Genomic DNA, 13246 nt, shown 5'->3' on the forward strand with positions numbered 1-13246 from the left:
AACAGTACTTGATTTATTTATTATTGATACTAATTCATAACATCACATACCACAGATTAAGTCTGCCTAAGGCTCATGGTTTTATTATGGTAGTGGCTGTATTTATATAGCACTTTTATCCAAAGCACTTCAATGTGTTTTTTGTGCTCACTCACCCGTTCACATACACTCACACACACCAATGGCAGTAAACTACCACACAAGGTGCTGCCACAACCATTGGCAGCAATATGGGGTCCAATAATTTGCCTAAAGACACTTCCACATGCTGACAGGAGGGGTCCGGGATCAAACGTCTGTTCTGATTAGTGACTCTCCCCTGAACCACAGCCGCCCTCAATATGTAACTATGTAACCATTTGATTCATGTTTATCTCAGGGGTCACTTCAGCATAAGTTTACCTTAGTAAATAAACTCACTTACTAAGCACAAAACTGTAATGTTATATCACCACATTGTTAACATTTTAGCATAACCCAATTCTAGAGTGGCATATTATTAGAAGGGAAAATAAAATAAAATAAAATAAATAAGGAACCAATTAATTAATTTTCACATCAGTTAAACTTTGGCGGACCACAGTCACAACAAATTCACTAGAGTATTTTAGCTATGTTGACCAAAGCTTCACTGATACAGTTAATCCATTTAAACCATTCCTTAACGACACTGAGATTTATCAAAGGTGAACAAATTTACAAAATAGGTGCATGGGACTGATATTTGACAGCCTTTGACACTTTCATAAACTAACTGCTGCTAAGAGGATAGACAGCGTACTGAAGATGAGAGCCAAGAAAAAATTTGCTTCCTCCACTTGTCATCAGCAACCTGGCAGTGTTGAAGAAACCATTCTTTATGTACCTTTTAAAGGTATATAAACACTGCAGAAGCCCTGCAGACTATGCTCTGTGTCTTCAATTGATTGGTGGTTTCTAATAAAGCCAATGAAATGTGTTTTCCAGTTGCTGCTGAGCGGGGATGAGACGTTGCAGGTGGCCAGCTCTAAGTGTATCGCAGCCATCCTGGTTCATTCTCCCAGTCAATACAGCGCTCCTTTCATCAAAGCTGACGTACCTGGTGATATGCACACACTAGAGACACAAACAGAGTGGCTGTGCTTGCTATAGATGCCTTCTTCGATTTGTCTCCTACAAATAATTTCCTCTGCCTTCTTCTTCGTTCCCTTTTGACTTCGTCTCTTTGGTCTAAATGTGTTATTTCTCTTGCTGTCTGTCTGTATATTTGTCTTGCTTCTTGTCTGACTTTGTTATTTTCTCCTCCTTTGAGTTTTATATCTGTGTCTTTGCGACTGTTGTGATTCCATTTGTGTTATTCTCCCATCCTACAACTTCACACTAGTGTATTACTATAGTTTGTTGATTATATACTAAATGTACATGGGAATATAATGTGTACAAGAGGTATAATGATGAAGAGATATTGTTTCCTATTTTCTCTGGTGTGTTTCTCTTTTTCACATTACTGCACACATTATGGTGTCCTCTGTGCTGTATTTATTTGGCCTCTCACACTGGTTCTCTCCATCTCTCTTTATAGAGTTTTTGTTTGACCGTCTGGCCAGTAGTAGTAGTGAAGTGCTGCTGTGGTCTGTCTACAGCTGTTTGGTGTTACTGACGGAAGACCCACTCTTCTTCTCCCAGTGTCACTCTGTCTATGGTGAGAGCACAGACATAACATTAAAAAAAACTCCAGAGATTCTCTCTTTGTGTGTTTATGTGTATTTTACGTGTGTTGGTGAACGTATCACTGTGGAGCTTCAACATATTGTATTAGTGACAATAAGGAAAGATAGGAAAGTGATAGTTTATACTGTAGTCTATAAGTCTTAAGTCTACATTGTGTAATTTGTTTGAGAGATTAAATTTTAATAAACATCCAAAGAACCATTGTCCTATAAGGCATCAAAAGTTTCTCAAATCAAAAGAACAACACTTAAAAACAGTGCATTTTGTATTACACCACACATCATATAGTACATACTCTAGCAACAGTAAACTCTCACTGGTGAAATGGTCTTGACCGTAGATTAAACCTTGGAGAACAAACTTATAATAAAAAGAAGATAACTGGGGGAACGCAGCCTCTGTTCCTGCCTGTGGTAGTATTGTATAAGCATGACACACTCTGAGATGTCCTGATATAGAAACAGTTGACTCCAATGAGAAAATAGAACAGTGGAAATGAAGTAGTTTGCCTTTGCCTCGTAATAAATTGCAGTTTTTAGGCCGTTGCATGTGCTCCCAGCATCAAGCTAGAGGAATAGAGGTAACTACAGTACAGTGTTATTTCAACATTTCAACATAATAGATAGTGATTTTGTAATGTAAGAAAAAAATCTGACACTATGCTCCTAATATAGCCAACAATGTAATTATTGTGCACTCCTAATGAAAGTTAATGAAAATTGTTCTGACACACAGTTGTATGTGTGTGTGTGTGTGTGTGTGTGTGTGCGTGCCTTCTTACAGTTGATGTATTTGAGGTATCATTGTATGTGGCTTTCTTTACCCCTGCAGCACTTGAACCCGCCTTAAAGGGATTATTTGAAGAGCACTTGCAGCACAAACGTAATTTCCAGGCAGCACACATGATATCTGCTGTAACCACTGCTTGTACTATTATTGCTCTGGTTTACTATAAACATGAGATCACTACAGCAGATGCTGTGTAGCAGTAAATTAGAAAGATGTACCACTGCCACTGTTTGTTTGACATAGATTGTGTGTGTGTGCTTTGCCTGTGTATTACATTTATGAGCATGTCCCTCGTTTTAATGCAGGGCGTCGCTGTAGCCTGTAGTGTACAGTAGCAGATGTCAAAGGACTCCTCTAACTTTGGCAATGAGTAAGATAAAACAAATGTGTGTTTTGTAGTCTTTCTGTTCAAGTGGAACGCTGAGTCAAGTATTTCTTTCACGCAGCACGTGTGTGTGTTTGTGTGTGTGTGTGTGTTAGGTATTGAGTCCCTGGTGCGCAGTCTGAATGAGGTTCTGCGTCTGACAAACCTGGATGTGCCAAAACAAGGTCTGCTGCTCCTCACTGAAATACTGGAAAGGTGAGAGTACTCTGTAATATATTTTTTGGTGTTTTTTTTTTAAGGCTGTCCAAATGCCAAAATAATTTCAGTGCACTTGACATTTAATTCCCTACAAAACTTTTAGCCACTTGGAGAAATGATGTCACTACACCTCCGCTTTTCTACACTTCCAACAGAGCATTGTCTAATGTCTCAGGAGGGTAGACACAGCTGCAGCAAATGCAAATACTTACACTTTGATTAAGGTGTTTTTAGCTGCTGCTGTTTCCATGCTGTCATTCCCACCTAAAGGCCCATTTAGAAGTAAATGCAGGTAGTGTCACTGCTGCATACATAAAATGATCAGTTCTAGATATTGCTGCTGAAAATAATTGTAATATGTCACACTCTTTTGAGAAGCAATGTCCCGTTTACTCTTTACAGTAAATACATTTTATTTGGCAGTGTTTATTGCTGAAGAGACAGTTTATTAGTGTATCATCACTTTATACTGTTGCCCCCTGAACTTTACATTATTATCATGCGATAGTTTGGAGTTACGCCACAGGTCAATGATTTATCATTGTTCAAATGTTTGTGAAACCAGTGACTTAATCATTGCCTTTTAAAACCCAGTGAATTAATTTAATTACTGGCTTCTTGTATGTTGTGGCGTCTGAGTAGTTATAATATTACTATAACTACAACACACCCTTCTCAGTGTAACATGTAGCTGTGAATCTTCAGCATCTAACATCCCCAAAATCACACACACACACACACACACACAGTTTTCTGCACAACTTTATCACCTTATGTTTGTACACGTACTGAACGGCATATTCAAATGCAGAGTCCTCCAGTAAAACATAAAATATGGTGCGCTGGGAAGTTTAATTAGTTCTGAATTAACTGTCTGCTGGCTCGCAGATGAGTTTATATCACGCCAGTAAAACACTGTCATATTTCTGCAAGGTTGACATAATTTTAATGAAATGTTCAGCTGGTTACATGGCAATGATACAGCATGAGAGGTTTCAAACGGTGAGGGAAATGTGTCCTTAATGCTCAGCGGAACATTAAAGAAGTAGTTTGACTATAGCTCTTTAAGTGCTAAAAAAAAACCCTGACGTGTGTGTGACAGAAGACCACAGGAACCCAGTTTGGCTATTATGTGTGAATGTGGTTGCTTATGTTTGTAGCTGTTTTTGTATGTGTTGGTATCCTTGACTGTGTGTGTGTGTGTGTGTGTGTGTGTGTGTGTGTGTGTGTGTGTGTGTGTCTGTGTCTGTGTCTGTGTGTCTGTGTGTGTAAGAGTTTTTGTGTACCTTTTATGTGCATGTATGTGTTATTTAGTATGTTCTAAGTGACTACTGTTGTGGCAACATCAAGCTAGTTGTGATGTGGTGCCGCATGGACCCGAGACAAACTCCGCTGATCTTTCACCAATAGGTCAGCACTATTTGTTTATTATATATCCGTGCCCTGAGAGAGAGAAAGTAAGTGTCTGTGTGGAGGTGAATGAGACAGGCTGACAGGCTCATCGCGACTCAGCAAACAGTCACTGCAGGTATTGGCACATGAAAGCCAAAGGACGATAGATAGACAGCTTTGTGATGGGCCTTTATTGACATCCATTTCAAAAACCCATATCAGCAAGAAATCCTAAAAGGCTCTCTTGATATTTAATTATTTGCTTACAACAGTGATTCCAGAAGAATGTATCATAGATATTTATTTTCTCTGTCTGATCCGCAACCTGCTAGGCTACAACTCAGCAGTGGCTTTTATTCATGTGTGAGCAAATGCATTGTCATTTTTTGGTGGTGTGGGCGGTGCTGTTTGTGTGTGTGTGTGTGTAGGCAGCCCCCAAGCGTGCGTCTCTTCCCCAGTGGTCCGGGGTTTGTGGCAGTTTCGGAGGCTGTGATAGCTGGCATTTCCTCCTCCTGTCTGCTGGTTGCCACACAGGCTGCCAAAGCTGCCTCTGTCCTGTTAAGGTATATACAAAAACACACACACTGTAGATAAATGAAACATGTTTGTCAAGGACACTTGCCAAAGCCATATCTTGTGTGGTATTGTTTGTTTTTGAAATCTTTGAGGGCTATTTTTCAATAAAGTCCTTCCAGACATGTTAGTGATGAAAGACTATATTTGAAGTTGAACCTGCAAACACTGGAGTTACGTGCACATTCACACACTGAGTCGCTTACACCCACCATCGAATGAACACGCAGTACAGCACACATACACAACCCACATATGTGTGCACGTACACCTGCATGATGTCACAGCTAAATAGTAAACACACAAACACAGACAAGACTCAGAGGTGCATCGATAAATGTATGGAGGTATTTTTTTCAAGGACACTTCACTTCAGTCAAATCTATACCACATATTGCACTCACTCTGTAACACACACACACACACCCACACACACACACACCCACACCCACACTCACTCCATGTCCATTATGTAACACTGTGCTGCAGTCTGTCTGTTCCTTTCACTATCCTCCCTCTCTCTCCACCTACTTAGAGCAACCATACAGTGTAATTTAATATCTGTTGTTTTTGTTTTACCAACTTCTTTTTGCTGAATACTCCAGACTGAACCACCAGTCCATACCAGTCCAGTACAGGGAGATACAAGGACTGGTGGAGGCCATCACTAACAGATTCTCTGAGCTGCCCCTACCCCCTCCTGCTCATCGGCGAAGCTCCGTGAGTTAGTGTTATTTCATGTTTTATCTACAAATACAAAAAAAGCAGTTAGAAAAAAAAGTTATAAGACATAAAATGCACAATCTGATGAAGGAGAGAGCTGTCTGTGCTGCCTTCTCTTATAGTGATCCTCCAGAGACAGTTTTCCGTGGTTATCAGTGCCTTTAAAAACGACACTGACATATCTGCCTTTGATGTTGTCTGGCGACATGTCACACAGTATACATGTGATTGACATATTCGATCTAAGGCAATTCATCCTTCTGTGAAGGAATGAATGTCTTTTTCTTTTCTTTTTTCGTACTGTAGCTGCCCATCATCGCTGCTCTCTGTTTTTGGCGTGTGTGGAGTGTTGCACGTGTGACAGTGATGCACCTGTCATCAAGATATATCTGGTTGGCTTGTGTCCATCGTCCAACTTCAACAATAAATTAAGTTTAATCACACTGGTGCAAAACACAGATTCATCTTCATACCAGGTGTTTAGGGGAATTATAAGATCACTGAAGTGAAGAACCACAGAGGGATGTCAGGGTTTGTCAGGGTCATGTTTAATGGAGAAGTTTTATTGTTGTTGATAAATCTGTAATGATTATGTTTATGAAATCTGTTTGGATGATGTGCTTTGAAGGGATGATAATTGTCTTTGTGATGTGGTATGATCTGATCCTCTTCTCTTCTCTCATCCTGCTGTTTATGTTTATTCCTCATCTTCCTCTGTTATCCTCCAGGCGGGTCTGATGAGGTCAGACCCCAACAGCCAGGCTTCCAGGTCCAGAGGATTTCTGCTCCAGGCTCTGGTCTGTTTTCAGGCCGTCTGCAGGTCAGCACACTGTCAAGTCACATGTTGAGAGAGTTAAATGAAACAATGAACTCCAGTAATCCCACATCCCACCAAACTCACTAATGTACAGACAGATTTCAATCCTTGATTTTTTTTTCAGTGTTTGATGAAAAGTATGTCTTTTACCCAGTTATTTAACAAGTAATGTATCTTAATTGAGAAAGCTGGTATGTCTAAAAGCCTTGTTTCCTCAGATCAGATTCCTCAAATCCTCAAATATCAATGAGATAAACATTGTAGGTGTTATGGTGAAACCCTGGGTACTGTACTTGTGGTTCCTGTATGTCTGTTCTTTATGCCCTTTTTGTGTGTGTGTGTGTGTGTGTGTGTGTGCATGCATGTGTTTATGCATGTATTCATGTTGTGTTTCCAAGGTTAGCTGAGGATTGTGCATCAGAGCCTGTTCTGAAGGAGAACACGTTCACAGCTCCATCTAAACACAGCAATGCACAGGACTCACTGGAGTCTCTGTGTCAATGTATGCTTCACTGCTGCGATTCCATCTGGATACCCACTGTCACTGTGAGACCGTACACACACACACACACACACACACACACACACACACACACACACACATTTAATCATCTTCCCATCTGAACCTTCTATCTTGCTGTCACACATGCTTGTAACCAAAATAATAATTCCTCACATCTCTTTCTGTCAGGTCCTCTATATTACTATATTAATAACCAGAGCCACACAGTCTCTGTCTTCATTAGTTTTGTATACACATGGACATTTGAGTATATTGATTAGTACCTATAGTGTGTTGCAACCAAATGTCATTTATGTTAAGTATGTTCTATTCAGGCTAAAATCAATAAGACAAGAAAAAATGGCTTTGGTCATTTGTCTATGATTTTCTGTGTGTGTGTGCGTGTGTTTATGTGTGTAGAGGATGTGTGAATGTGCACCGAGTCCTCAGATACTGCAGTTATTCTACTCCATCCTGTCCTCCCAGTTTACCCTCCTCCCGTCTGTCATGCCTGTCTTTGCAAAAAAGCTCGGTGAGTAGGGTAAAACAAAAAAATCTTAAGTCAAGAGTGATTTTATTTTTTGTTTCAGAATCATACATTCTATCCTCTTGTGTGGTTTCCCGTTTTCACAGTCACACACTGTGGGGCTGGATGTAGTGATGTACTTATGTCTATTCAGCTTGACTTGACAAATCTGGAGGACTTTTAAAAAAGACAGTCTGATGGCTTATGAGAAAAATGTTATAAACTCACTGGTAACTCTATGTTAACATATGATATGATGAATTAAAAGTAATACAATGTTGGATCAAGTCCTATTATATATGCTTTCATTTCATATCAATATGAAGTTACTTGAGGAATATTTAAAAAATGTTGTATTGAGATTAGAAGTTACATACAAGAACATAAAGCATGTTGAAAGTCCTGACCTGGATATTATAGGAATGTAAATGAACTAGTGCCCTCGATTAAAGAAAAACTATCTATCGAATATTACAATACATCTCATGCAGCCTTCAAAAATATATATTTGACATAATAAATAGCAAAGTTTACATTTAGGCTTTTTTTTAATGAATTTGGTGAATAAGTCACTTAATGAAACAAGATGACACTTTGTAGTGGACACATTTCCTTATTTTTAAGATGATGCGACATGTGTGTCTACTCCGATTTTTGTCAAGAGTGGATAAGTATTTGTGGCTGGACTTCCGCAATGGGGCCAACTCCATAACCGAGAATGTCTATGACTGACTGACTGATGAAGTTAAATAAGCGGTCATCCGACTGCCACTAAAATCCCACGTTTCAAATTAAAATCATCAAATGCCACACTAACATGTTATTTAGTAAAGCATCTAAAACAGTGTGTGAGATTTCTCAAACCATAGTATGAAACCAATAGTGTGTTAAATGCATACTATTTGCAGGGAAATATCACAGTATGCATTAGATTAAATGTGCAGAAACAGACAATTTCACATTTTCATGATCAGATAACAGATTGTGTTTTCCACTCAACTACTGAACCTTTCTGTTTCTATTGTTTATAAAACTGTAATCCATGTTTTAGGCAGTTTAAGATTATGCCAGAAACAGCAATGCCTAAATTGGTCCTGCTCTCATCAAAGATATGGCTAAATGCCTGAATGTTGACGTGATGATATTTCAAATCACTCGAGGGGGAGAAGCTAAAGCAATCTGTCCAAAGCTGGCATCCCACATGATGGGCCTCAATTATTGACAGGAAACTTGTTGCCTCGGGCATCAAGACAAGCCAGTGTGGTGTCATTAAAAAGAAACTTAAGCTTTATGTTCATGCTGCAAGCAGTTAATAAAGCAGAAAAGCTATCTGCAGATATGACTGAACATTACCTTGGCATAGGTCCACAAGTAGTGAGCGAACTTCTTTTAGTGCAGCACTAAAACAGCCAAGACATTAATTACAGTACAGTTTTACAATATATCATTTTTTTCATAGAATTATAATAAGACCGCTGTCCCTTTACCTCCACTGCCAAATGATGAGCTTTCGCCCTGATCCTTCACAGAATTGTTGGATAAGCGTGTAGGGAGAATATAGCTTGAAAATGAAAGTCAGATTAGAAAAGGAAGGTTGGGGATCATAGACTGAGACTGAATCATGTGGCTGATTTCTGGCATAATGATGACAAGTGTCTAGATTCCTCTCTCCTTCCGTTTTTTTCTCCTTCCTTTTCTTCTTTTTACTTTTAACCGTTGAACCCCAACACAGCTTTTTATGTTCTTATCCTTCAGCGTGTTAGCTGCTCTTTCATTTTATAGCCCTAGAACTAAACTGAAGAATAAACCAGGATTAGTTGCTGTCCAGGTCATTTGAATGCCTTTTCTTAGTTTTTAGCTGTTCAGGTGAAAAGTTTTTCTTGCTGTGTATGTCAGTTATAGTGTACTTTATGGCATTTGTTTTGATAAGTGTTATATAAATAGTGTTTTTATTACCTACTTCTTCCTCCTCTTCCTCATTTCTTGCTGACTCATTTTTTGCTTTATTCTGTTTTTCACCTCCTCTTCCCTCCAGCGTCCTCTGGTTTCTACAGAATGGCTCTGGAACACAAAGGGATCCTGTGTGCGGGAAACAGGTACACTGTAACAGGATAACCTGAGGACACACACACACACACACACACACACACACACACACTCACACACACACACACACACATTGCTACTGTATTAACAAAGCAGTGCTGTCTAAAAGCTGTGTGTGTGTGTGTGTGTGTGTGTGTGTGTGTGTGTGTGTGTGTGTGTGTGTTAAACTGTGGTGTCTCAGAAAGTTGAGTTCTTATTATCATTCCCTGTCGGAGCACATTGAACAATGAGACAGATAACAGACTGAGGCATCTGTCATTTCTGAGTCATTCTGTCTACTTTTTTTTTTCCAATAAGCCAGTCGTCTCAGCAGTGTGTCTGTCTCTGAGCATCGGATCTGCAGCTTCAAAGCTTACTGTGTGTGTGTGCACGTCGGTGTGGTCATGAATGTGGTTGACTCGGTAGGCTTTAAGCCCCCCTGCTCTGAGCTGTAATGAAACTGAACTATGGCGTGTCTATTTCATATTTGAAAGGACTAAGTCGAGGCACATCCTGTCCTGCGTCTCGCATGTTCACACTGCACTGCGTTGACCGTGTGCTGTGTTTGTCTCAGGTGCCCCCGTTCTTTTATGTATTTCACGCTGCAGTTTTCCTGCTCTCTTTCCACCGTCTGTTCTTTGTTTAAATGTTTATTTTCTCTGACGCTTATGTGTGTGTGTGTTTCTCTCCTCTTACTTCTTTCAGGAACCCAAATCTAAATGCATCTTGCTGTGGTTTTCTACAGAAACTCAGTATGTGTCTGCTTACCCAGTCAGACCCTGCTTCTGTCTCCTCTCAGCATGGTATGCAAAAGACACACACACACACACACACACACACACACACACACACACACACACACACACACACACTCTACTACACACACCACGACTGTTGTTACTGTCATCTTCCACGCAATGATGTCATGCCATCAGTTATGTAATACTGTTGAAATGTTGAATAAAACTAATGCTGTTTAAGGTTTGTTGGTTTTATGGATCAGATCAGGTCATTTATATAAATAATGTTTTTCCAATAGCTAAAATATAACTCAGAAAAGTAATATTTTGTCATAAGTTTTAGTTCATTTTGAAAAGAATCCACCCTTATCCATAAAACGCATCATAAATGCCTTTGGGGACACTTATTTGGATTACTTTGTATTGAAATGCAAAGACATTTAATGTGCGTCACCTGCCTCTATTGAATGTATAATGTAGGCAACAATTAACAAACTAAATCAAGCTGACGTAAATGAGGTATTTATTTGAGGCATCAAACAAAACAGAGTCGGTGGAGTTTCTTGCACAGGTACAATAACATTGCATAAAATAAAATAAGTAGTTCAAAGTCAAGTTTTTTTGTTCAGTTTCTCTGTCACACCCCCCCCCTCTCTCCCTCTCTCTCTCAACTACCAATGCACACTGCTCCTGTCTGTCTTCTCTCTTTCTTTACGCTGACTTCAGTTGTCAACATTAAACAAGATTCTCATCCCTCCTCCTCTTCTCAGTGTCCAACTTTGTTCAGAAGGTCACATTCAACAAGCTGATGATACCATTTTTTAAAAAGTGTTTACTAAAGGTCACTAAACTGTAGCTGTAGTTTATTATACAGAACTGCAGGAACGCGCCGTAAACATGTTGAATGTGGGAAACAGCCTTGAATCGAACACTGAACACTGTTTGCTTTGTGTGAGTGTGAAAGAGCTGATGCTAAGTATCGTAAATGTCAGTGTGCTTTATGACAACATCGATAGCGGGATGCTTGCAATAAACAAAGCATCTCTTCTGATTATGAAAGACTAAAAAATGATATTAAAGAAAAATAGTGAAAAGTGAAACCCATGCTAAATGCATTGATTTTGCCTTTTCTCACATCACTGTAACATCCCCTCAGTGCAGAGTGAAGAATACAAGCATTTTATGGAAACTGCAGTTGTCCCCAGGAGACATGTAGTGACACTGAGACCAGAGTTAGAGACTAAAGTATTTCTTTGCAGTGTAATGAAATGTAAGAGCTGTACAAACAAGCGTGTGTGTGTGTGTGTTTTTGTAGCTGTGAATAATGACTTTTGCAGAGCCACACTCCTGTTTGTTCCTCTTTCTGCCCGTCAACGTCTTGCTTCATTTCATCATCCTTCTATCTGGTTCAGTTTCATTTTCAGCCTCTTGCTTTCTCTCATTTCATTTTTTCCTTTGATCTCATCTTGAATTTTTACCATTGCGTTATTTTTCATGGTGAGACTTTTTTTTGTTTTTTTAACCAGATGTCTCTATCTTGTTTTATACACTCCTCTGTTTTTAATGTGTGATTTAATTGATTTAATTTATTCAAGTGTATCTTTTTTGTGCATTTTTGTGTACAGCCGTCTGACTGTCTCATAATGGCTTTATGAATATTTAAGAAAATGCTACTCTTCTTTTCTCTTTTCTATCTTTTTTCTTCTTTGTTTTTTGTTCATCAAAACTCAAACAGGAGGCTACATGTCACCGTGGCCTGCTCTGTAGGTCTGTTTGTTGTCTCTTTCCCATCTGTTGTTTCCCTTTTCATCTTCCTCATCTGTCTGTCCTTTGTTGTTTCTCTCTCACACAGTCCTCCCTTTGTTCATCCTTCTTCCCCCCCTCCCCTCACCTCTCTTCTCTCAACTCAACTCTCTCAACTCTTCCTCCAGTTCCCTAGAGGTGGCAGCTAGGGATTCACCGACGATACCTATACCTGGGTTTAGGGTATTGGTCAAAACCGATCTGATACCAGTGTTTAAATAAAAATCTGTGTGTGCCTCAGTGTGTGGAGGAGACTGGGATCATTGTTTTTATATTTAACTTTGTAAAACTAAATGTTAAAAATAAATACATAGATATAAATGAGCTGAATTGTTCTATATTAAAATAATGGTATTCGACACCAGATTGGCCCATTGTCCTATTTGAGTTAGTATTGGACCAAAATTCAGTATCGGTACATTTCTAGTGGTGGTTGCATTGGCGTCTGGTGTCCTTCTTTATTATGTGACTCTCCTCATCTTTCTCTACAGTCTCTCTCTCTCTCTGTCTGCTGTGCTCTCTATCTTGACATACATCTGCAGGATTCTACAACTTGCCTGCCTTCGCCTTTGGTTCCTGTTCATATTTATTTCTCGCCCTCTTTCTATATTTCTTAATCTCTCGTTCCCTCTTTATTTTGTTTTCCTCTCCGGCTGATTGGTAGTCTCTATCCCTACAGACTGCTCTGTGGCTTTATAGCCTCAGTGTAGTCATGCGTCAGTGACCCTTATCCCTGTCTGCCATCTTTGTCATTCTGTTCTTTGCTCCTGCTTCCCTCTGATTTCCTCACATCCTACATATGGTGTTGTTTTCTTGCTCACTCCTCCATTTCTCATCATTTCTCTCTCTCTCTCTCTCTCTGTCTCTCTCTCTTTCTCTCTCTCTTTCTCTTTCTCTCTCTCTCTCTCTCTCCTTCTACAGGCCGAAATCTCACAGCACTATTCAGAGCTACAGTATGTTTCACTGGTTTCTCTTTCCCCTCCTCAATCTGTGTTGTTCTCTC

General features: G+C 39.5%; 1 protein-coding gene across 1 annotated transcript in view; it reads left to right on the plus strand.

The window, feature by feature from the left end:
• Nucleotides 1-13246, plus strand: part of LOC128379207 (meiosis inhibitor protein 1) — a 58119-nt gene that overhangs the window by 18249 nt on the left and 26624 nt on the right. Inside the window, 10 exon segments of the mRNA XM_053338851.1 lie at nucleotides 967-1081; nucleotides 1562-1681; nucleotides 2980-3079; nucleotides 4903-5037; nucleotides 5653-5767; nucleotides 6499-6590; nucleotides 6986-7133; nucleotides 7510-7621; nucleotides 9651-9711; nucleotides 10406-10503. Of these exon segments, the coding sequence (XP_053194826.1) occupies nucleotides 967-1081; nucleotides 1562-1681; nucleotides 2980-3079; nucleotides 4903-5037; nucleotides 5653-5767; nucleotides 6499-6590; nucleotides 6986-7133; nucleotides 7510-7621; nucleotides 9651-9711; nucleotides 10406-10503 (1096 nt within the window).

Source organism: Scomber japonicus, chromosome 18 (assembly GCF_027409825.1).
Source record: "Scomber japonicus isolate fScoJap1 chromosome 18, fScoJap1.pri, whole genome shotgun sequence".
Taxonomy (NCBI): Eukaryota; Metazoa; Chordata; class Actinopteri; order Scombriformes; family Scombridae; genus Scomber; species Scomber japonicus.